Here is a 25,578-nt window from a genome sequence, read left to right as displayed (position 1 = left end):
ACAGAACTCTTAGCCATAAGAAGGATAGATTAGGGGATCCCTGGGTGGCTCAGCAGTTTAGCGCCTGCCTTTGGCCCAGGGCATGATCCTGGAGTCCTGGGATCGAGTCCCACGTCAGGCTCCTGCATGGAGCCTGCTTCTCCTTCTACCTGTGTCTCTGCCTCTCTCTCTCTGCATCTCTCATGAATAAATAAAGAAAATTAAAAAAAAAAAAGGACAGATTACCAGAGGATTATGCTGAGTGAAAAAGTCAATCCCAAAAGGTTGTATACTACATTCCACTTACACAACATTGTTGAAATGACAAAATTGCAGGAATGAAGAACAGACTGGCTATTGCCAGGTGTTAGGCTGGGAGGTGTGGCTAACAACAGAGCAACACGAGGACCCTGGTAGCACCGGAGATGTTTAATATGTTGACTGCGCTGGTGATATACAAACCTACACACAGATAACACTCACATGTACAACACACACACACACACACACAAATATCAATGCCTTGGTTGATATATTGTATTATAGTTTTGTAAGATGCTACCATTGGGAAAAACTGGATAAAGGATACATGAGATCCTTCTGTACTATTACCTGTAAGTATGTGAATCTATAATTATCTCAAAATAAAAATTTAAACAATGAAAAAAAATGTAAACAATGGCATCTGGGGCTTGCATTGTATTTCTACTGGAAAGCACCGCTCTAGAGCTTCCTGTTCCCCCACATCCCCATGCCCCATCTTGGTCCAATACAGAACCAGAGCACACCCAGCCCCACAGTACCTGGCTCCTTTTGTTGCCAAAGACCCCACTGCCCACTGGGGGCAACCAACCTCCTTCCTTTCTGTTTCTGTCATCCCGAACTGGTAGTGGCCTAGGAGGAAGGGCCATACGGCCTTGCGGATCTCTGGCTGGATGCCCCCATAGTAGATGAGGCGTAGCAGCTCCTGCTCCTCATATCTCTGTGGTAAGTGGGAGGAAGTAAAGGGTTTGGTTAACAGAAAACCAGAAGGTGGACTCTGTGACCTGGCAGGCCCACTCCTCAGATCTGGCCTTTAGAGATCATGGTGTGAATAAGCAAAGCCATCATGGCATCATTTGGGAAAGCCCCCAACTGCCCGCTGATGGGGGAACAATGTATCCCTACATAGGAAAAACCAAGAAAGAGTAGAAAGGACAGGAGGAGCATCCACGAGAACTTACGCAGAAAGATGTTCAAAGTGTAATGTTAAGTGGGGAAAAAAAAGCAAGGTGCAGAATATATCTAGTGTGAGCCCATTTGTTTGCAAAAAACTCCAAAAGGTCAGTACAGAATGAATTAACATTTCTACTTAACTTTTAGTCAATTTTGCACATTGTGTTGATATGGCAACATCATCTCAAAATTACTAATCTTGACACAGCTCAAAGAAAATTGTTTAAAAGCAAATCAATCCAAAATGAACATTTCCAGCTGGTTCTTCATGCACTAATAACTTCTGTGTACACTATGATGACTTTAACAACTGTCTGCTGTACTGTCAAATAGTCTTGCCCTCTTTTTAAAAATTCATTTTCAGGCAAAGGCTTTGGAGTTATAATTAGTCATGATAGGGGACCAACAGGTCCTAGCTGTTCATGTGTGTGTGTATGGAAAGTACCAATGAGGGATCCCTGGGTGGCTCAGCGGTTTGGTGCCTGCCTTCGGCCCAGGGCCTGATCAAAGAGACCCGGGATCAAGTCCCATGTCAGGCTCCCTGCATGGAGCCTGCTTCTCCCTGTGCCTGTGTCTCTGCCTCTCTCTCTCTCTCTCTCTGTGTGTGTGTGTCTCTCATGAATAAATAAATAAAATCTTAAAAAAAAAAGAAAAAGAAAAGTACCAATGACTGCTAGAAAGCTACTCTGAAGGGAAGTAGGGTTCTGTGTCCTCCTATCTCCTTACTTTACATTCTAAAATTACAAGCATTACTTCACATGTTTTAAAGTAAGCTCTATGTCCAATATGGGACTTGAACTCACAACCCTGAGATGAAGAGTCACATGTTCTACTGACTGGGCCAGCCAGGCGTCCCACTGATTCTAGATATTAATGCCCATCTTAGATATACTCAACCATAATGGCAAAACCAACCACTCTTCGTTTTTGTTGGAAATTTTAATTTGTATTCTGCAGACATCCTTGTCAAAGCTGTTTAAAATCAGAGGACTATTGGTGGCTGAGGCTATAAACTCTTCATCAAAAATCCACCTGCTTGGGTCCTGGAGCCCACAGGTGGACTCCATTTCCAGCCTCCCTTGCAGTTAGATGTGGCCATGTGACTAGGTGCTGGCCCATGGGATGTGACAGGATGTGATAGAAGTCATTTCCAAGCCAGAGCTTGAAGAAGCAGGTGTACTCCCTTCAGACTCTGCATTTCCCCTCTGCAACCTAGAGGCAGATGACCATGAGCCCCTGGAGGATCCTGGAGCCACAAGACTGAAAGAAAGACCCCTGAACCTCTGGTGTAAGGACAGATGCTCACTCCAGGAATCCCTACCCAGGACTCTTCAGTGAGCAAGAAATACACTCCATGGTGTCAAGCAACTGAAATAGTGGGGACCATCTGTTACTGCAGCTCAGGCCACCCTAATACAACAATGCAACCAAGAAGGGTAAAAATACAGCCAGTTTGTGAAAGGACTGTAAAAGCATTAGACAAAAAATATTCATTTTTGGCTACTTTACTTTTTCTTTTTTTCTTTTTTTATTTATTTATGATAGTCAGAGAGAGAGAGAGAGAGAGAGAGAGAGAGGCAGAGACACAGGCAGAGGGAGAAGCAGGCTCCATGCACCAGGTCGCCAGGATCGCGCCCTGGGCCAAAGGCAGGCGCCAAACCGCTGCGCCACCCAGGGATCCCTACTTTACTTTTTCAACCAATTTGTCCTTAGACTAGTGCCTCTCAAACTGCAGAGAGCACTAGAAGCATTTGGGGAACTTTCAAAAAATATAAATTCTTGGGCTCCACTCCCAGAGATGCTAAATTAGTAAAGCTGGAGTGGAGCCTAGAAGTCTATAAATCTTTTGAATTCCTCAAGAAATGTGCACTCTCCCAGGCTGCCAGGGATTATGAACATTATGATTTTTTTTTTGAGAAAGTAAGCTAGCGTATCTATTTAAATTTTAAATGCATATCAATCAATTTTATTTCTAGGAATCTACCCTTGAAATAAAAGCACTAGTCAGAATGATATGTGTGTATAAAGATGTCGACTGAAGCATTGTTCAAAGTAATTTTTAAGAGAAGAAAGAGCCTAGATGTCTATCATTAGGGGAAGATTTAAATAAATTATGGGCTACTCATCTATGAGGTGCTAAGGATCTAGCATTCAATATTTCACCTAGAGATCTGAAAGACATCTTGGATATAAAATGAAGTTGTTGCTTAAAATACAAATATAATGTCACTTCATTTAAAAAAATAAGAATTTCAAATATATCTATGGATGTATAAAGCACAGGAAATATATGGCAGGGCCTCTATGTAACTGACATTATCATTAACTCAGGGGATCAGAATGAGAGCACTGTGGCAGAAAAAAAAGATATGTAAACAATTTTTGTTCTATACACCTGCATTCTTCATTGTTTGAGTTATCACAGTTAAGTAGGCATTCCTTTTGTCATTTAGAAAAATAGCTATTTTTGGAAAAAAAAAAAAAAAGTCAGTCAAACAACCCTTTTGCTTGTCCAGGTTTGGGAACCAGCTTGTTTTTCCCAAAGTCCTCCAGCATTCCCAAATTAATACATTGAATAGTACCTTTCCCCAGCATGAGGAAGCCAGCCTGACCCAGGTGCTCCTCAGCTTGGCCCTCCCCAGGACTCGGGTGGGAAGGCACCCAGTGGACTGAGCCACTGCATTCATATCCCACGTGGAGGAAATAGGTATCTCTTCTGAATGTCTGCTCCTGGCAGTGGTTAAACCAGTGTCTATCAAAATGGCTTCTGGGGATGCCTGGGTGGCTCGGGTTGGGCATCTGCCTTTGGCTCGGGTCATGATCCTGGGATCCGGGATCGAGTCCCGCGTCTGGCTCCATGCATGGAGCCTGCTCCTCCCTCTGCCTGTGTCTCTGTCTCTCTCTCTCTCTTTCTCTGTGTGTGTGTGTCTCGCATGAATAAATAAATAAATCCTTAAAAAAAATCACCTTTAAAAAAAAATGGATGGTCTTCCACCAACCATGGGAGGTACTTTTTCAACAAAGGTCCCTATAGCCCAATTTGAGGGGCTGTTCCATATGCTCTCCCACACCCACACCGCAGCCCCCCAATTTCTTGAGAGCGACAAGCATAATCCCCTAGCCAAGGTTCTAGGAAGTTCTACAGGATTCAGAAGAGCTAACTCATCTCATTACCCAAACTATTCGACCATGAACCTTTTTTCAAACATGAACATCTTCCTTGTTAGGGACATTCGGCTTCTAATAAGAAAATCTTAGAAATCTGTCTCCAGGTGAAATATCTAATGGGAGGATTCTCAGGCCCCAAGGCAGAGATGGAAGAGTTCTGGATGGTGGTGGGCTTTTCTCCGCCCCACTGCCTCCTCTGACTTAGCTACTTTCATCATTCTAAGTAGTTCAACTGGACTGTAAGTCTCTTCCTGCTGAGGACTCACAGCACCTCCCATAGCACCAAGCATACAGCTGGTGCTTAATAAGTGCTTGGTGACAGGTTCATTCTTACTCCTTCCAGGCGAGCATGTGTACTTTCCATCCTCCTTGATCCTCACTCCTACAGGCAGAAGCGGGTTGTGGGTCTTGAACTTTCAAGAAAAGAGGGGCGTTCAGGTTGGGTTTGTAGAACCCAAAGGTGTCATAAGAGCCTTGAGGCCCCACAAGCAGGTGAGTCTACTGCTCAGATGATAAGATGGTCCCCCCACAGGCTCTGCCTCACGGCAGGCCAAGCCAGGCCAATCCTTACTGTGCTGTCCTGAAGGTACTGCTCCCAGATCCTGGCCGTCAGCCCATGCCCAGCATCACAGGGTGAGTCTGGAGACACGATCATGTGATTAACCAGGGCTGACAGGTGGGTCCTCACAGTGGACAGGTGTCTGCAGTAGGCAAGCCCTGGTGGAGGGAGGAAGGGAAAGTGCCATCATCCACCATTCACCCCCCTTGCCTTGTCTCACCTGCGATCCTAGTGAACCCTCATGACCTAGAAAAGTCCCATCATCCCTCCCTTCTTGGCGAGGAAGGGGCTCTGAGGGGCAAAATCACTTGTTGAGAGTTGTGTGAGCCTGGGGACATCTAATCACCTTTCTCAGACTGGGCCAGGGTGACATTACCTCCTCTACTGGAAGCCAAGGCATTTAATCTATGGACAGGAGGCAGGGAAGGGGTGGCAGGGAGCCAGTGACCCCACAGGCTCTCTGTGCCTCTGCATGCCTCTAATTCATCCCAAGAGAGGGGAATGGCAGAGGTGGACGACTCTTGTTCAGAGTGCAGTTGGATAAAGAAAGCCCTGGGAAATGCACCCAGTTTGCTTTCAAAGATGGCCCTGCACTCTTGAAGAAATGCCCGCCAACCCACCACCCTTCACCTGCTCCACCCTGGGCACCTGGAGGGCACAGCACCTGGTATACAGGAGGCACTCACCAAATGCCAGCCTGTGTTTGCTCTGAATGTGCCCCCTCCCTCTGGCTCTCCCTTAGCAACTCCCAGAGAGGACCCTGGCCTTCTGGAGCCTAAGGACTCACCCCTGCCAGGAATGAGGGAGAGGAGGGGGAAGAGGTAAAGGAAGGGGAGAAGGGGAAGAAAGAGGGGATAAAGAAGAGATGGGGAGATAGGAGGAAGGAGGGGGAGGGGGAGGGGGAAAGGAAGGGGGGGAAGAGCGAGGAGGGGAAAAGGAGGAGGAGGGAGAAAGATATGGCTAACACTTATACAAGCACATACCACACGCCAGGGAGCAGCTCAGAGCTCACACACTTAACTCATTAAATTCTCATGACAACCATATGAAACAAGTACTCCTATCTTTTCCATCTTATAGATGGGGAAACTGAGGCACAGGCTGCTGTGTCTCTTGCCCAGGTCACACTGCTAGGAAGTACAGAGTTGGGATTTGAACCCAAGCTGCACAGCCCCAGAACCTGGCCTCTCAACCACCATCAGGGGTGAGTCATTGAATGTGATAATATTCAAGATCCATCTTGACCCCCCAACCCTTCCATCAGGAAGCTCTTCCACTTGGGTCCCATAAATACTCATCCCAGGCCTGCTCCACACCAGGTCCTCCATTAGGCAATGGGGAGGGGTGATAACAGAACAGGTAATAACCTTGATCTTGGGAGCTCAGGCTGCCTTGCCTCTCCAGGTGGTTGGGCACACAGTGGGTACTGCTATTCCCCAGGCCCATGTAAGACGTATTAACACTTTTCTGGAATCCATGAAAATACACATGGTATATACCCCCATCTAGGCTGGGAGGCTGGGGAAATAAAATGTGCTAAGAATCAGTATAGTAGAGTTAAAAAACAGCCTTTGTGGTCAGGCAGGCCTAGGCCCAAGTCCCAGCTGTCCCGGATTAGCTGTGTGACCCTGGATAAGTCACTTGCCTCTTTCTGCCTTAGTTTCCTCATGTGTTAAATGGAAATCATCAGAATTCCTCTATTTAAGTTTTGATTTTTAACTTCTCCTTACTCTTCTACTTCTGCCCATAAGTGAGGGGAACTGACTTTTACTGAGCTTTTTTGATGTGTAATGCTAGGTGCCAGGGGATTTATACATGCTTCTCATTTAATTCTGAAAACAGATCCTCTAAGTGGGTACTGGGGATACAATGGCGATTAACTAAACCCCTGCCACTGAGAAGCCCCATCGTTTGCTGCCCTCTCTTAGCACCCAGAGATAACATTTATCCCCAATCTTTCATTGAGGAAGTTGAGGCTCAGGCAAATCCACCAAACTTCACTATAACTAGATGCATCTAGGAAATAGAGGAGCCGAGGTTCACGTGCCAAAGGCAGGCTCCTTCTCCTGATACTGCTGCTTTGTGATAGGCATCCAGTTAACACACCCATAGGGACACCTGGGTGGCTCAGTGGTTGAGCATCTGCCTTTGGCTCAGGTCATGATCCCGGGGTCCTGGGATAAGTCCCACATCAGGCTTCCAGTGCTTTTCCCTCTGCCTGTGTCTCTGCCTCTCTCTCTGTGTCTCTCATTAATAAATAAATAAAATCTTTTTAAAAAATCACACCCATAGACCACAACGGCGAATAATGTCAATACGCACATCCATAGAAGGCTCTGGAAAGGATCTGGTATTTCATGTTGTCACAGAGAAGCTTCAGGGGAGCCCTGCAGGTGGAGAAAGAGGACACTGAGGAAAGACCACACAGAACCCACGTTTCCTGGAGGAACACAGCTCATTACCTGTAGGGTGCAGGTTAAAACCAGCCAATCAAGGGGACTCTGGAGTACTACTGTTTCCACCCATACTGCCACTTCTCCTATCCAGTTTTGGGGTCACTCTCTCCCCAACTCTCTGTCCCTATGGTTTGGATGGGGCTGATTCTACCTAGTACAGGACTCAGGCTGGAGTCACAGTCATGAGGTAAGAGGTGGTCTTGTGATCCAACCTGAGCCAATGAGAATGAGCCCCAGGATTTTTGTTGGAACCATAGGGAAATACACACTCTTTTCTCTGCTCGAGTTCCTAAACCAGAGGGATGTAGGGCAGTGGCTGCTGGGATCCATTTCTGCCACTGCATAGGAAGGGCCTCCTTGAGAATGAAACCATCACAGAGGCAACCAGAGGCAAGAGCAGAAGAAACAGAAATATCTGTATTGAGCATCTGGAACCAACCATGCCTGAAAGTCACTGTACCTCTGGATTTCTCAGTTCTGTTGAGATTTTCTTTTGTGTCTGGACCAGTCTGAAGTGGGTTTCTGTCACTTGCAGAAAGAGTTCTGACTTCTAAAGTGACCCAGCTAAACCAAACTGAGCCAAGCTGCACTCAGAGTTTGGCTGACTGCAAAGGAGGTGATGCCTCAGAGCTCCTCCTTGCATGGGAACTTAGGGGGCTGACTTGGCTGAAAGAGGAGAGGGGAGTAAGGCCCCATCAAGGACTGCTGATAGGAGTGTTGTGCACCCTCACAGAGAACAGAGTGGAAGAATATATGCATATTTATTCTCAGGACATGCTAACGGACACCCAGGAAAGCTCAGGGAGACAGGGAGGAGGCATGGCTAAAGTCCTCCACTTACACACATGGAGGCATTAAACAGTAAAATCAGCCTCACGATGTCTTCAGGTTGGTGGGGCTCAGGCTTGCTCAGTTTACCTAAGAAGAGCATCACACGGATGGCTGCTCTACAGTGGACTTGGCTATGTAAAAGGTGGTGGGCTCCCCGTCACTACAGGCGTGTAAAGTAGATGTCACGTGAGGGGATGCTAGGTTAGAACATCGTTTTTCAATGGCCCATGGACCACCAGCCCAAGAATCACTTGGAATTTCTCCAACGTGTGGATTCATGGGCCCCTCGCAGACCTACTCAACCAGGACCCCTAAGGAAGTTGTCTTAGAACCAGTCATCACCTCTCCCTGGTGATCCTGATGCGCACAAACATGTGAGTCTCTCTGGTTATATCAGTGCTTCTCAAAAGTGCACACATGATTTTAGGATCTTGTTAAATGCAAATTCTGCTTCACTAGGTCTAGCGAGATGGACTGAGAATCCACCCCCCAGGGATGCTGCTCCAGGTCTGTAGACTATATGCTGAAAGCCAGGCCTTAGATAACTTCAAAAATTTGATGCCAGCTCCCACCCCCTAAGCTCCTGTAGCTGAAGACTGGACCACTCATTGGGCCAGAGGCCCAGCATGGAAAAAGGGATTCCATTCTCTTCAGCCAGGCCAGGTGGGGTCCGTGGGAAACAAGACCAGTCTCATGCATGCACGGAGTAGCCCAGAAGACATATGAGATCTATGCACAAGGAGAGAGGTGACCTGGGGATTTACCTTTATCCAATAAAATAAGAAATGTCACTTACTGAACATTACCGAGTGCCGGCGACCACATGCGGGCCACATCAGATCAGTATCTGATCTGCCCTTACAACAGCTACACAATTCAAGGACTTGTGTCCCCATTTGGTGGTGGAGCAAACTGAGGCACATGTGGTTGGCATTAAGTAGTATTTCTAGTTTCTGCTTTCCAGGAGCATGAGAGGTCTGCACTGCGCAGTCTACTATGGATGGGGTCAGTGAGAGATGAGCAGCGTTTAATTGTTCAGGCGCTCCAGAGCTACCTTTCCCTTTCCCAGTCACTGTGACTGGTAATATTCAAGCTCCATCAGCGCGGACCTTGAATAGAGAGTAAGCAGAGCCTCCGGCTGATCCCTGATAGATAGACACATGGTCTGCCCAATAAATCAATCTTTGCCGTACTAAGCCACTGAGATTTTGGGACTGTTTGTTACTGCCACATAACCTTATTTATCCTGACTGATACATATAAGGAAGCTCTGAGAGCTATGACTTTGCAAGGCCAGAATTTAACCCAGACTTCAATGATTCCGTAGCTTATATTCCTCCTCTGAATTCAGTGCTGGACAAGAAATGAGTATCTACAAATCTCTGGCAAATCCTTCCATACCCTCCACCCACAGATTAAGCCCCTCAAACCTCTCATGGTTGCAGCCATTGGATGAGCCACCATCAGCCGAGCCACTCTGTGAACAGGATGAGCAGGAGGATTTCCGGGGACTGGGTTGCCAGAGGGATGGTAGGTTGCTCACGGAGACATCCATAAGGTCCTGGGGGACTGTGGTGGACAGAAGGGATGCAGCAAGAGCCCTGGTTAAGCCTATGTGGGTCACAGAAACCTCATCCCAAAGCAAGCAGCTTGCCCCTAGGCCAGCAGAGACACAGGGGAAGACCCTGAATGTGACAGTCGGAGACAGTGACCCCAATCATGATCTGACCCAGACCTTTGAGCCCACCTGATCCAGTGAAAGCCACCACCAAGATTTGGGGCCCCTCAGCAGATGGGCAGAGCTGATGAGAGCTGTAGAGAAGAAGAGGTGGGGAATGGGGGGCGGGGGGGAGAGAGAGAGCCAAGAGCCAAGAAAACAGACCTATCCCAGAGCAGAAGGCCAAGCCTCACCATGTTGTCATTCAGCTGTCCTCATAGGAGGCTGACAAAAAGGAAGCGGGGCCTGCTGGGGGCTTCTGGGGAGGCTGATGGTCCCGAGTCCCCAGAGATACACTCTCTGGGAGAGAGAATCTTTAGTAGGGAGACAGAAGGGAGCCTAACTCAAGAGATAAGGTAGGGCAACCAAGGGCCAGGGACCCAGTGGAGTTCCTGCTGATGAGGCCACCTGCACTGTACATCATCCTGAGCCATATGGCTGTTCCATCAATGGGTCTCAAACGGGTTGGAGACCCCCACCCAGAATCATGTGGGGGGCTTGTTAAAAAAGCCATATGCCTGTATCTCACCCCTGACCTATTTCATTAAAACCTCCTGGAGATATAGCCCTTAAATCTGTATATAAAAAAACAATTTTGGTAACAGCAGCCACGTTCAAGAACCAAGAGGTCATGACTCATCTCCTAACACAGATATTGGTGATTTCTGATGATGCAGCTCCTAAGACATAGCACTTAGAGTTTCCCTCACTGCCTTACTTTCCAGCTCCATGGAAACCACTGCGTCTGCAGGGCTACAGGACAAACAGAGCAGTGACTCAGACATTACAATTTCTGTGGTTCACTTCCTGGCCTCTTGGCAATTCCAGACAGGTGCAAAAATTTTATTTTCTCTAGAAAGAACAGGGCTCGGGAAACAGAGCTTCTGTCAAAGGCCAGGCAGTAAACATTATAGGGTTTGTGAGCCATTTGGCCATGATCATAATCACTCAACTTTTTGCCATCATAGTGCTAAAACAGCCATGCACAACATACAGACACATCAGCATGGGGGTTTTCCAATAGAACTTGATGGACACTGAAATCTGACTTTCATATCTTTTTCACATCACATATATTACTTTTCTTCTGTTTTTTTTTTTTTTTTTTTGATTGTTAAAAAACGTAAGAACAATTCTTAGCTCATGGGTTGCACAGAATGAGGCTGGCTCCAGCCATGGGACCTCGTTTGCCAAGCCCTACCCTAGAAGGTTAATCAGGGTGCACATGTATTCCATGGGCTGTGCCCTGTCAAGGATGACTGGTAATTCCTGGCCTCTTCCCCTGGCTACAAGGCAGAGGGAACTGTGGATCCAGTGCAGAAAGCTCCTCCCCAAACTCACTGCTGAGCTGGCCAAGAAAGACCACTGAGTCCCTGCAAAATGTTCTAGAGAAGCATCCCCAGGTCTCTGCCAATCTCAGGGAAGCACTGATCAGTTTCAGCAAGGTGTGGAAAGGATGCCTCCACCCCAGGCCCTCACACTTCACATCACCAGTGGACCGCTTCACTATAGATCTCACAACACTCCAAGCTGCATCCTGCAACGTGGAGGCTGGAAGCGTGAGGGCACCAGTTTGTCTCCTCTTCCCTTGCCCTTGGGACAAAGACTCAAATGACAACATGGCAGAGGGGGCCAGCACCCAGCTCCAGGGGTGGGAGTAGCCCAGACATTACTGGGGGGCTGCTGCCTCAGGCCCGGCACGGGGAAGGTGGTGTCCCATTTGGCTCGCACCCACCGACCACCCTGGGCCACCACCAGCATGGACCGGCCAGCAGGAACCACCGTCCAGGCAGGGTGCACGGAGATGGGGGCAGTGCTGCCCAGGGGATCAGGAGCAACTTGAAACAGAAAAACAAACAGAATGTCTGCGGTGAGCAGAACACTGAAACAGCCAAGGAACCCACTCCTCGGGGCTTTACCTCTCCCCTGCCAGGCTCCAAACAGCTCCCATATATTATGTTGGCTTTGAGGAAGAAAGAATATTGATGTTTGTAAAATGCCCTACTATGTGCTGGCTGCTGTGCAGGCATGGGACTGCTCTATCATGCTTAATGACCCTGTAGGGGATGCATCTCTTCTCCCATCCTGCAGAGTGGAAACTGAGGCTCAGAATGACAGTGGTGCTTAACCACCTACAGCCCCAGCGGGTGGTAACTGGCATAACAGCTCTTTCTGACCAAGGTCCCCCTGCTCTTTCTGCTAATGACAGCTATCACGCACTGAGCCCAAGTACTATTATTATCTTTTTTTACAGATTTATGAACTGAGGCACAGATGGGAGCATCATGCCCAAGACTACCCAGTGAACACATGGTGGAGCTGGGATTCCAATTCAGTGGGGAATCAGACCCTATTCATACTCTCTCAACTGATTCCCCCCCAACATCACCCATGCTCTATTTAGACCACCAGGTCTCAACTGGGGCAACTTTAGCTCCTCAAGGACATTCGGTGATGTCTGGAGACGTTCTTTGTTGTCACAACCTGGGAATTCGCTAGATGCTGCTGGCATCTATCTAGTGGGTAGAGGCCAGGGATGCTGCTCACCATCCTATAATGCACAAGACATCTCCCCCTCCACTAAACACAATTCTTCACAGTCCAAAATGTCAACCCTGCCCTAGACCAGCTCTATTTGATAGGAATCCAACCTGAGCCACATGCTTAATTTAGAAGTTTCTAGTAGCCACTAAAAGGGGGGGCAAAGAAACAGATGCAATCAATTTCAACAATATATTCTGTTTAGCCCAGTATATCCATAGTGTTACCATTTCAACATATAGTCAATACAAACTTACTGATGAGATATTTCACATTTTTTTGTTACTGCTCTAAGACTTCAGAATCCAGAGTATCTTTTACACTTCCTGCACATCTTCATGCGAACTAGCTGCATTTCGGGAATCCCTGGGTGGCTCAGCGGTTTAGTACCTGCCTTCGGCCCAGGGCATGATCCTGGAGTCCCAGGATCGAGTCCCACGTCAGGCTCCCTGCATGGAGCCTGCTTCTCCCTCTGCCTGTGTCTCTGTCTCTCTGTGTGTCTTTCATGAAGAAATAAATAAAATCTTAAAAAAAAAAAGAACTAACTGCATTTCAAGTGCTTGGGAGTCGCACGCAGCTCACACCCGCCACGCCAGATGGTACAGGCTGTCTCAGCAATACAGGAGTCTGAAAATGCCCTCCTCTGACTCTGAACCTGTCTCAGTGTTTCAGAACTTGTCTCTGCTTTCTCTGTGCATGAAGACACAGAGGTGGTAGAGACAAAGGCAAGAGGACACCCAAAGGGGGTTTAGAACTATTTATGACCATATCATCCCTCCTGCAGGGCCAAACTCTTCTCTTGTATTACTTGACACAGGCATCTGCAAACTTTTTCTATAAAGGGCCAGAGAGTAAATATTTTTGGCTTTGTGGGCCATATGGTCTCTGTCACAACAATCCCACTCTGCTGCCATGGTGTAAAAGCAGCCACACATAACATGGATATGAATGGGCATGGCTGTGTTCCAATAAAACTTTATTTACAAAAATAGGCAGTGGGCTGAATTTGGACCACGGAAGGAGTCTGCCCATTTCTGAGGTAGGGACTTCTTCAGAAAGGGCTTCATTGTTCCCAAAGATGTAAACCATACATGATTGTTTGTTTCAGATCTGTGAGGCTCAGGCCCCTTAAAAATATCAACCAAGGATGGGAGCGACATTTCCATGTGAGCTGAATCTGAGCTTGGGGATAAAGCAGGGGCAACCACAATATCTCCTCATCCTGGTCAAAACAATCTGCAAGGAGGGTCTGTGAGAGGCACAAGCTCTGGAGCCAGGGCACTGGAGTTCAAATTCCAACCACACTGAGGATTAGCTATACAACTCTGGACCAGTTTCTTACCCTTTCTGTGCCTCAGTTTCCTCTTCTGAAAAACGAGGGTTAGTGATGACATTGGTACCCGCCTTGGAGGGCCGTAGTGAGGATTAAATTAGTTACAACATTGGAGAGGCAAAGGCAGGCCTGGCACACAGTGGCATCTGCTCATGGTACCTACTACTGCTCATTGACAAGCATTTTGCATTATGTGTCTGACACATCATCACACTGACTCCTCAGAATAGGATCCTGGGTGGGAAGTGCTGTTCTTCCCATTTTACAGACCTGGAGTCATTGGCCATGCTGCAGTGGCAGAGGTGAACGTGCTGATGTGTGCTTTTCTCAACTGGGGGCAATTTTGCTACATGACACTTGGCAGCGTCCGGAGATATTTCTGAGTGTCACAACTTGGTGGCAGGGGTGGTGGCAGATTTGCTACTTGGCGGTGAGTTAGGGGAGATGAGGGAAGCTGCTCAACATCCTATAATGCATGTGATGCCCCCCTCCCCAAGCAATCACTATCAATTATTCCATCTAAATGTCAGTAAGGGGGATCCCTGGGTGGCTCAGCGGTTTAGTGCCTGCCTTTGGCCCAGGGCGTGATCCTGTAGTCCCGAGATTGAGTCCCACATGAGGCTCCCTGCATGGAGCCTGTTTCTTCCTCTGCCTGTGTCTCTGCCTCTCTCTTTCTCTCTCTCTCTCTCTCTCTCTGTCTCTCATGAATAACTAAATAAAAATATTTTAAAAAATAAATTTATTTAAAAAAATGTCAGTAAGGGGACGCCTGGGTGGCTCAGCAGTTGAGCATCTGCCTTTGGCTTAGGGAGTGATCCCAGAGTCCCAGGATTGAGTCCTGCATCAGGCATCCTGCATGGAGCCTGCTTTTCCCTCTACCTGTGTCTCTGCCTCTCTCTCTCTCTCTCTGTCTTTCATGAATAAATAAATAAAATCTTAAAAAAAATAAAATGTCAGTAGGGCTACAATTGAGAAGCTTTGTTCCAAATAAACTGAGCTCATTGGGGTTTCCTCAGAAGCAGACAAGAATTCAAGTTCCAGCAGTTCTTTTGGGAGATGTTTCCAAGGAGCACCGGTAAGAGATGCGTGAAGAGACACAAGAAGGCAGAACAAACGGTTACTACTCAGGTTGCCACCATGCGCAACTGGTGCTTGATTTCCTGGGGTACCTCAGGAGATGTGTAGAGCACAAAGGTCTGAGCTTTCTCATCAGGGTAGCGGGTGAGGGAGCTGGGGCATTTATTTTTATTTTTTTAAGATTTTATTTATTTATTCATGAGAGACACACAGAGAGAGGCAGAGACACAGGCAGAGGGAGAAGCAGGTTCCCTGTGAAGGGCCTGATACAGGACTCGATCCCAGGACCCCGGATTATGCCCTGAGCCGAAGGCAGATACTCAACCACTGAGCCATCCAGGTGCCCCAACCCAGGCATTTATACACCAATTCTTGTCAGTTCTTGGTTGAGGGATGTTCCAGGGAGACACTGATTCTCTGACACCTCTGCCCTGCCCCACCCATGGGCAGAAGGGACCCTCAGGCAGAGAGACTCTAAGAATGGGAGCTGGCAACAGAGGGGCATGCACAGAGGGGCGTGGGTGGGTACAGTCAGCATCTGTTCTCCTGGCACATGCAGAGCCACAGCACACTAACATGGACAGTCCCCAAATAAGTAAGACATCCAGCACCCAGCCTGGTTCCCAGCAAAAGCCTACACATTATTTGTTGGATGAGTTCCTGTGGAGAGAATTTCCTGGGAAGGCAGGCCTGAGGTATCTGGCCCCTCTGATCAATCAGCTCTCTGGAAGGGCTGTGAGAGTCATAGTACAGCCAAGAGTCTGTGACAGCTCCAGGCCCTGCTCTTGGGTAGGAAGAGATGTAGTAATGAATGCTTCAGGATACTCTATGGATCTCGACGACACAGAAACATGAGGCTTTGATCCTAACTGGCCCACTGAAGGAATGAATATGAGGCTAACCCAAGAAACATAAGACCTTACCACCAAGCCTGCCCCACATCCCAGATCCAATTCAGCAGTGGATGAGAGCCAGAGCATGAAGTGGCCTGGCATGATTGGTCCACCTTTGCCAGGGAAAGACATCTGCTTTCAAAAGAGCCTCTTGTGACCCAGCTGTGGTCACTAAAGCACAGGTAGGCTCAGAGCCATTACCCATCAAATGGAACACAGCCACCCAAGGTTAAATAAAATGGGGTAGACAGAAGGAAACTACAACTCAATATTGAGTTATTGAACAGACATCCATACAGTGCTTAATAAATGCCAGGGCTCTTTCAGAGAACTTTTCAAACATTATAATCTTCATAATAACCCCATAGTAATGATGATAGTGATAGTAACTGTCTGCATTAACCAAGCATCTACATCACGGCAGCCACCGTGCAAAGTGCTGGACATACATTAGGGTCTCGTGTGCCAGTGCCTGGTGCTTTGTTTCCCCTCTGCTGTTTTCACTGTCATTTACTGAGGACCGACTGTATGCGAGACTTTATTCTATAGACTTTATGTTGATTACCTCTTTATCTCATGAATCTTGACATGAGCAATAGTAGAACAGCGGCTAATATTTATATATTCTGTGCCAAGAGACTTATCTCATTTAATCCCCACAAGGGTCCTATGATGCAGGTGCTGTGAACATCTCCATTTTGCAGATAAGGAAACCAAGACACAGAGGGCAAAGAGACTTGCCCCAGTTCAACCAGGATTCCAGAGCACACTGCCACTCCCCAATGCCACTTTCTGCTCAGGTGCATCTTTATTAAGCTAGGTAGCACATAGTTCTCATTTGGGGGGAAAACCGAGATACCAGCTTCCTGGTTCCAGGTCCCCCACCACCCCAGCCCCGCTGGCCTCAGAGTCCAGACTACTTGTCTTCTAATTCCAAACACCTGGAGTCATTCTCATGATCTGCTAACAGGTGGATCCCAGGAGCTCAGAGACAAGGCAGCTTACCGAATTCAGACTGCATGCCAGGGTAGATGATCCTGAACACATAATCTGTGGCCTCGTCATCTTCCTTGTCTGAAGACGTGGACTCAGCAGAACCCTGAGGGCTTCGCTTGCGCAGTTTGGGAAACACTTTGCCCTAAAAGAACGTGTTCCATTGCACCATCCTTGGGATACACCCGTCCCCACAATCTGCACAGCTTGAGGGTTTCAGTGGGGTGTGTATGTGCCCACGAAGCCATGCAAGGACCCACAGGCAAGAATGACTATACCCCCAGGCATCTGGGTGCCTCAGTTGGTTAAGCATCTGACTCTTGATTCAGCTCTGGTCATGATCTCAGGATCGTTAGATCGAGCCCTGAGTCTTGGGCACAGACGCTGGGTGTGGAGCCTACTTGGGATTCTCCCTCTCGCCACCCCCCACTCTACGTGCACATGTGCGCCTTCACTTTCTCTCTCTCAAAAAAAGAATGACCGCTCCCCATGGCTGACCCATACCCCAGCCTCTCTGGGTCCCCCAGGATCACTCACCTTCCCTCGCTGAGACCAGAGTGGAGGGTCCAGCTGCCCATGAGGGAGCAGCCCGTTTTCTAGGCATGAAAGGAACTGCAGGAGGTGCCCTCCCTTGGGGAAGCGGAAGGGCGGCCTCTGGATCCCATCCTGGCTGACCAACACCACTGTCCCGCCGCTGTCCACTGCCACCACAACCCAGCCAGAGAAGACCCAGTGGGAAGTCACTATGAGGTATGGCGATGGGGCCCTCCCAGCAAACACATCCCCCCAGGCATGCCAAGCTAGACCCATGGATCTCCTCCAAGCTCTGGGAAAGACCTGGGCAGAAGGTCAGGGGCTGTTTTAACCTCCCCTGAGCCCCTTCCATCCTACCTGCCACGGAGTGTGGCTAGCTTCTGTGAAGTCACCCACCAAAGGGAAATGAGGCCCACAAACATCCGATGCCTCCCAAGCACCCTCTATGAATTAACCTGACCTATTCTTGTATGGAGGCTTTCAGACCTATCCCTTCTCAGGGCAGTAGCTGACTTGCTGGCACATATTGAGCACTTACTGTATGTAAACAAAGCACTTTTAAGGCAGTGTCTTATTGGAATCCTCAAAACAGCTCTATGAGGTAGATCTACTATTGTCTATTTTACAAATGATGAAACCAAGGCTCAGAGAGGCTATGTAACTTGCTCAGAGCCACATAGGGCTTGGATAGACCCAAGTAGGGCTTGGATCTGTCTCACTAAATACGCTTAATGTTTTATGCCTTGATGCGGCACAGATCTCTTGCTTTCTACAGCAGGATGGTCTTCTACTTGTTCTGAACATACCTGCTTTGAGCTTTCAAGGAGAAATCTAGTTATTAATCCCAGATCTCCAGAGCACCGGCATTGGAATGACAAAGACCTGATTTTGAGCCCAAACTCTGGAGCTTAACAAGCTGTGTAACTTTTTGCCAAGCTGTTTAGAGCCCTGCTTGGCACATCATAAGTGCTCAATTAGGTGTCAGCAACTAACACCATGGGATTGATGCTGAGGCCTTAACATATGTCATATGTTTACAATAATGCCATGAAAAGGTGCTATTGTGATTCCACTTTACAGATAGGGAACTGAGGCTCAGAGGGGAGAAGTCACTTGTTTGAGACTGTGCAAGTAGTAAGGAGGTGCGGCTGTGCAGGGGAGCCAGGAGAACACCCCAGCCCCATGCTCCCCCCACCCTCCGCAGTCCCTACCTTGCTGGTGGCAGTGCAGGTACACAATCTCTTCCAGGCGGATGGTCATGGCATAGTCCCAGTAGACGCTGGAAGGGGAGGGATGGTTAGGTCCACAGGATGCTGGCTCTTGGGGAAGGGCTCAGGAGGCCAGAAGACCACACCCATGGGTTCCTGCACCCTTCTCGCTAGGAACCATCTGTCCCCAACATCGGTATTCCAGGCTTCTCAGAATCTACCTCCCCTTCTTCTGGTCCCAGCACCCCACTTTTCTAGGGAACACTCTTTCTTACCCCCAGTCCATGTGACTGAGGCTGACCCCACCCAACCTCTATGCCACGATTCCAGGAATGGCCATCTGATGCTGGCCTGGCTGCTCAGCATATTCCACCGTTCTAGCCACAGTGATTGGCTCAGGGATGGCCCCCAGCCCAAGCAGAACCAGGGAGGCTCAATTGTTGGATTTATATTAGAATAAACTGGGAAAAAGATGCTCCTTTCTGCTAGGGGAGTAGGGGCAAAGATGATAGAAATGGAGGGGGCCATGGCAAGAAAAGCCTGCCTGATGATGGTGTCAACAGGCAGGAAAGCAGAACCAAGAGGTGGAAAGAGTTCAGGTCCTCATCATTTGAGTCCCTGGATCCAGCCATGCCTGAAGCCACTACTCCCAGAATTTTTCAGCTCATGGGAGCCAGTGTCTAAGTCAACCTGAGTTTGGTTTCCTGTCACCGGTATCTAAGAGTCTTGACTCAGACCCCAACACCAGGCTACCGTGAATCCATGTGGTTAGAAGAGCCACTCAACAGCCTTGACTTCACAGGTCCCAGCAGCATGACTTATGAAGGCCTCTATGAGTCTCAGTTTCCTCCTCTGTAAAATGGGGGTGATAATTACCCACCATATAGCACTGCTGTGCTGATTATATGGACTCATGTATTTGAAGGGCTTGGTGCTGATACATTAAAAAAGTCCTTGGTTAATGGTCTCTGTGCTTACATACTTAAGGTTTTCCCTTTCCAGCTCAAAGGCCACTGCACTCCCCAAACAGATTGTTTTTCCCCCGGAACACCATGGAGGTGGGGCTCAGAGGAACCAGGGCTTTGCAGCAGCCAGGAGAAGGCATTGCACAGGTGTCCTTCAGATCCTGCTGTGGGGAGCAGAGCTGACCAACAGCTTCAGAGGCTGCTCCCCACGTCCCCAGATCCACCATGTTTGCACCAAGGCCATGCTTCTCTTGGGCTGCTCTCAGCCAGGACTGAGCACATGGGAGTGCCAGTGTGCGTCTGTTCCTCCAGGATGGGGCAGGGGTGGGGGTGGGGCTCGTCTTATGGCCAGGTTTAGCCCAGGGACTCCCAATTGGTCTGGCTGAACACTCTAAGAACTGCAGTGTCTGAGACTCTTCCTACCCCTTCTTTCTTTCCTCTCCCTGTTCAGAGAGGTCAGACCAGGTTCATGGTCACTCATATAAGGTGCCACTCACACTACATCTCTCTTGCATGTCTGTCTGCATCTGCTTCTTGATGGACCCGAACCAACACAGGCTTTAAGGTCAGACTTCAAACCCCACTTCTACCAACTATACTGAATCAGTCCCCTCTCCTCTATGGGCCTCAGTTTTCCTAGCTGTCACATGAGGAAGTTGGAACAGAAGCTCCCTAAGGGACCTTCCTGCACTGGTCTGCACTAGTCAGCCTTGCCAGGATCCGTGTGGCGAACGTTCTTGGAGGGCAGCCAAGCACACAAGCGTGTTCAGAGGAGCAGCTTCTGCAGAGTCCCTCACATGGGAGTCTTGGCCAGGTGGTCCTTCTCTGGGCTCCCACATCGTGCTCATCACCTAGGGCTGCAATTGCCTGTTTTCTCCTGTCTCCCCGAGAGGTGCTGAACTGGACAGCGACTGGGCTTTTTGTTCATTTCTACAAGATGCTCAGAGAGTATTAAGGAGGAAATACTAAATGCAGAGCAACTTTCCAACTACCACCAGACACCAAGGGGAGGAGCTGTGGCCACAGTCCCTTTGGAGCTGTGTAACTTGACACCAACAGCCTCCAGATTCCAGCCTCCCTGCTAAGGGCTTTACCCTGCTTTTCTTTTCTTTTCTTTTTTCTTTCTTTCTTTCCCCTTCCTTCCTTCCTTCCTTCCTTCCTTCCTTCCTTCCTTCCTTCCTTCCTTCCTTCCTTCCTTCCTTTTTTTAAGATTTACTTGTTTATTACTTGTTTATTTAGTCATGACGGTGGCGGGGGGGGGGGGGGGGGGGGAGACGACAGAGACACAGGCAGAGGGAGAAAGAGGGAGAAGCAGGCCCCCTGCAGGAGCCCGATGTGGGACTCGATCCTGGATCTTCAGGATCACACCCTGGGCTACCAGGGCTGCCCTACCCTGCATTTTCTTATTGACTCTTGCCTGTATGTCTGTTTGGAGGCTCTGTGACCACATCTCCATTTTACATCAGATGAACAAACTGAGGCTCCGGGAGGTGAAGCTGACTGTCCAAGATCACTTGACTGGGAAGGAGCAAAAGCTGGACTTCTGTTTCCATTTTACATGTTTTAATAGCTTCCTAGGGACACCTGGGTGGTTCAGTGGTTGAGGGTCTGCCTTCAGCTCAGGGTGTGGTCCTGGGGTCCTGGGATTGAGTCCCACATCGGGCTCCCTGCATGGGGCCTGCTTCTCCCTCTGCCTGTGACTCTGCTTCTCTCTCTAGGTCTCTCATGAATAAATAAATAAAATCTTAAAAAAAAAAAAAAAAGCTTCCTAGAGTAGAACTGCTGGGTCACATGGTAAGGGTAGGTCATAAGAAGCTTCCATGTGTATTATGCAGCAAATAAAAATGATGCTATTAAAAAAGAAAGAAAGAAAGGAAAGGAAACTTCCAGACTTGTTTGTGAAGTGGTTGTACCATCAGCGGGGTGGGGTGGGGGGGGCAGTTCCAGCTGCTACTCCACATGGCAGGGCTGACATCTGAGCCAAGCGCAGCCTGATTCCTGAACCCAAATAATGACTCTTTGGTGATATTTCCTCACCTATCCTAGGAAAGTCAGCTGGGGAGTTCTGATCTTGGTTGTACAAGAAGGGTGCTGGCTGGGACAAGAGAAGAGGTACTGAAGCTCCTTAGATAAAGACCACATCCCTTCTCTTCATTGTCTCTTGGTCCCTAAAGAGACACTGGAGCCCCTGGGCACTCCCATTTCCTACACGCTAACTTCCATGTTTCTGACCCCCCACTTTTTTCTCTTTCACTGAGCTCTGGGTTCCAGGCAGGAATAACAAGGATAGATAGGGGTTCAGAGCTCAGGGCTGGGGAAGTCTCAGAGTGACCTTGAAAGTGCAGACTCAGCTGGAATCAAAGATCAATGTGCCTAGGATGTGCCTATTCACAGAAGAAAAGATGATGCAGAAAGACAGAGTCCCTAGTGATCTGAGTTGGAGGGAGTCGGCAGGGGGCAGCTGCTGGGCAATCATTTGATTCAAGCCTTCTCCAAAACATTAGCATTAAAAGTTTCTGCCCATACAACCCTGGGCTTAAGTCCAACCAACAAGCAGGGTCCATGGACTGTGATGTTTGACAGGAGACACTTCCATGTATGGGTAACCCCTGAAAACCCTTTGGGAATCCTTTAAGTTCTGGGGAGGTCACTTGTCCACCCCCCTCATTTGATAGAAGCTGGGGAACTGGGACACCTGGGTGGCTCGGGTGGTTGAGCGTCTGCCTTTGACTCAGGGCATGATCCTGGGATCTGGAATCGAGTCCCGCATGGGGGTCCTTGCAGGGAGCCTGCTTATCCCTCTGCCTGTGTCTCTGCCTCTCTCTCTGTGTCTCTCATGAACAAATAAACAAATAATGAAAAAAAAAGAAGCTGAGGAACTGAGGCCCAGAGATAGGGAAGGACATACCCCAAGTCACACATCAAGACAAGGACCAAGGAGGCACTTGGTACAATAACATACATTTATCCATTTATCTGCCTATTCGTTTTCTGTCAGGTATAAGGTAAATATAGTATAAGCTCTGAAAAGGTAAAGATTATCCTCTCCTTTTCTGAATGTTCTCTATCTCTTGTATTTAGCACAGTGCCTAGCACACTGTGTTAATATCTGATGCTGCTCCGTTAATATGTGATGAATGAAGGGGGGCCTGGGTGGCTCAGTCAGTTAAGCGTCTCCCATCAGCTTGACCCCTGATGTCCTGGGATTGAGCCCCAATCAGGCTCCCTGCCCAGTGGGGGAGTCTGCTTCTCCCTCTGCCCCAACCCCCACCTCAAATAAATAAATAAAAAATCTTAGAAAAAAAATCTGACAAATGAATCCAGGTCCCCTGACTTCCCTGCTCCATTTCACAGAGGTTATCCAAGCACCTATACTTTGTGCTAGGATTGGTGGCAGGTGCTGGAGAGAAGATATGAGCAAGGAAGATTCCTTGCTTCCATGGAACTGAGGTCTAGAAGGCAATAGCTGGTATACACATGGGCACAGATTTATTACTAGACTTATGCTAGAAGGAGATTCAGAGCTCCCTGTGATCCAAAATCAGCTGGGAGGCTCTGGGTTTAAGATGAACAGGCTGAAATAATGTCCTAGGCCAAGGGCATCTCCTTGGCCCCATACTGCTCCTTGGGGAGGGTTTCTTGATCAGAAACTCTGGAGTCTGGCTGGAGCTTAGTTATGTGGCCCAGCCTACAACTGACTGTACCTCCCACTGACCGTCTCTGAAGATAGATGGCCACCTCTGCGTGAGAAGTGGCCAGCTTGGAGAATCCCATTCATCACATCACGGCCTGGGGTTACTCACACCAAAGCTTAACATGAAACAGAACACAATAATGGTATTCTACTTATGTTCTTTGAAAAGAGCCCTTATTTTATATAGAGCTGCCAAGACTCCTCAAGCTGAACTAATCAGGCCGGCTGCACTCTGCACAGTGTCTTCTCTTTGTTTGCATTCCTTCTAGGGCCTTCTCTAACTGTCCTGGGACATGGGGTTGCAGCAGGGAATCCCTGGTTTCTGAATTCTTCAAAGCATGACACCAAAGCCTTTGCTGAGCCTTATAAATTGTGGGATATCACAAGGAGATGCATCCCTGGCCCAGATGCCCACCAAACAACACCTGCTTTCCTTCTTTACTGAGTGATGGGAAAGAAGGCAGCAGATCTGGGAATATTTGCCATTGGCGGGCTTCCAAGATCTTTTGTTAAGATTTCTCCCACCAGGGTGGCATTTGGACCATGGTTTGCCTAACTCCCATACCCTAGGATTCTTCTAGTTGGTTTCTAAATCCTCCCAATGAGTTACCCATAAGGCTACAGCTGCAGGGAGGCTGGGCCAAGCAGCTGCAACAACCAGACAGGGCAGCAGGCCAAGGGCAGGGCACAAAGAGTGCACAGAGCACAAACGTCCCCATGTCCAGGGTAGGAGAGGGACCCGGCACCCTACCTCCTCTCATAGTCCAGGTCCCCCATCGACCCATTCATCAGCTGGTTAGGCGTCCATTTCAAGGTCATGATGTCAGCTGTCTGGTGCAGGGACAGGTACCCTGGCACAGCCTCCATATCATCCCTCTGCAGAAAGATGGTGTAGGCTCAGTCAAAGCGCCAGAGTCACAGTGATCATGGGCCCTGACCCACCTGATTTGGGATGCATAACCAGAACCAAGAGGTTGGGTCACGCCTTCCAAGGCCATGGCAATTTGGAAGATCCTGAACCTCCCTCCAGGTGGCCATGTTAAGCAAAGCAGTTTGTAACCAACCACCCAGGATGCGTTCTAGAGATCCAGCTATCAAAGCTGGCCCCATCCCCATACATACTTTCACACTCACACTTCCCCCCACAAACATGGTTCAGGGGGCCTACTGCAAAGGTGGGGCTGATGGCTGGAAGAGGTTCTACCCCTCTTCAACACCACCCTCTCCTTAACAGAAGGCATTTATCTGGCATCATTTTTGGCCAGTCTTAAGGGAGAAAAAGAGGGCAGCTAGAGCCCTATGCCCACTCCACAAACATTTTCCAGAATCTCCCTCCCCAAATACCCACACCATGCTCCCTGCCCAGCAGCCTGACCTTGTCTTCCCAATTAGCCTGCAGAGCTTCTCACCTGCTCGCTCTGCTTTACCCCAAGTGGGGTTTGAGGGAGGGGGCTATCCCTGAGCCTCACACACAGAGGAGGAAATTTCTCCACCAAATTCAACCAAACAACAGGTGGGGATGGACAGCTGACATTTCCTGAGCACCTAGTGTGTACCAAGCATAGCTCAGCTTCACACGCATGGTCTCCATTTAACTACACAGGTGGTTAATGGGATTAACCACACAGGTGGTTAATGGTTAATGCTGGAGCACCACAGCCTTATTTCATGAATGTTTTTCACATTTTAATGTACCCAAAATGGGGATGCATCTGATAATCAATGGCATCTCATGATCATGACATAGTGGTCACTGCCTGCTCTCATGCAAACTCAGGCCAAGTTGTTCAGATGTTACTATTCCAATTCAGATTTGAACGTGGCTGTTCCTTCACATGTGGAATACAGGTGCGATTTTAAATGTCTTCAAAAAGATGAGACTGATTCATCTTCGAATCAAAAAGGGATTGTGTGTGAAGAAAAGCTGGCAACAGAACAAGAGAGCACTGATGTGATACTGGCAAAGCAGACACACTATTCACTGCTGCACGGATGCCCACAATTCCAGATTGTCTTGCAAAACAACAACTGAGTGCACGCGTTTGCAAGAAATGCTGTACCTCTGGCACTCTTCATCAGAGGTCAGCAGATTTTCTACAAAGGGTCGGATAGGGAATAATTCTGGCACCGTGATCCATACAGGCTCAGTTGCAACAAGTCAACTCTCCGTTATAACCTGAAAGCAGCCATACACGATATGTAATGGGCATGGCTGGGTTACAATGAAATTTTATTTGCAAAAACAGGTAGAGCACTGCATTTGGCCAGTGGGCTACACAGTTTGCTGACTCTTCCTTATGATGAAACAGAAAACAATATTTGGTGGAAAAATATACTGATGTCTCTATGTCAAAAAGTGATATGAAGATTAAACCCTAAAATGTGAAGTTTTAGGACTAGCTTAACCAATGAATA

General features: G+C 48.3%; 1 protein-coding gene across 5 annotated transcripts in view; it reads right to left on the bottom strand.

The window, feature by feature from the left end:
* The window catches only part of SGSM1 (small G protein signaling modulator 1), an 80,075-nt gene that overhangs the window by 23,486 nt on the left and 31,011 nt on the right, over positions 1-25,578 (bottom strand). For 4 of the 5 annotated variants that reach the window (XM_077876083.1, XM_077876088.1, XM_077876084.1 and 1 more), the window contains exons 9-16: positions 23,915-24,039; positions 18,508-18,575; positions 17,300-17,463; positions 16,775-16,907; positions 9,639-9,777; positions 7,244-7,308; positions 4,934-5,079; positions 833-961 (exon numbers count right to left, since the gene is read on the bottom strand). In XM_077876083.1, coding sequence (XP_077732209.1) covers positions 833-961; positions 4,934-5,079; positions 7,244-7,308; positions 9,639-9,777; positions 16,775-16,907; positions 17,300-17,463; positions 18,508-18,575; positions 23,915-24,039 — 969 coding nt within the window. The remainder of the gene's footprint in view (positions 1-832; positions 962-4,933; positions 5,080-7,243; positions 7,309-9,638; positions 9,778-16,774; positions 16,908-17,299; positions 17,464-18,507; positions 18,576-23,914; positions 24,040-25,578) is intronic. The other variant, XM_077876087.1, reaches the window with a different exon arrangement.

Source organism: Canis aureus, chromosome 27 (assembly GCF_053574225.1).
Source record: "Canis aureus isolate CA01 chromosome 27, VMU_Caureus_v.1.0, whole genome shotgun sequence".
NCBI lineage: Eukaryota > Metazoa > Chordata > Mammalia > Carnivora > Canidae > Canis > Canis aureus.
Note: the sequence above shows the minus strand (reverse complement) of the source record. Positions and strands in the feature narration are given on the sequence as shown.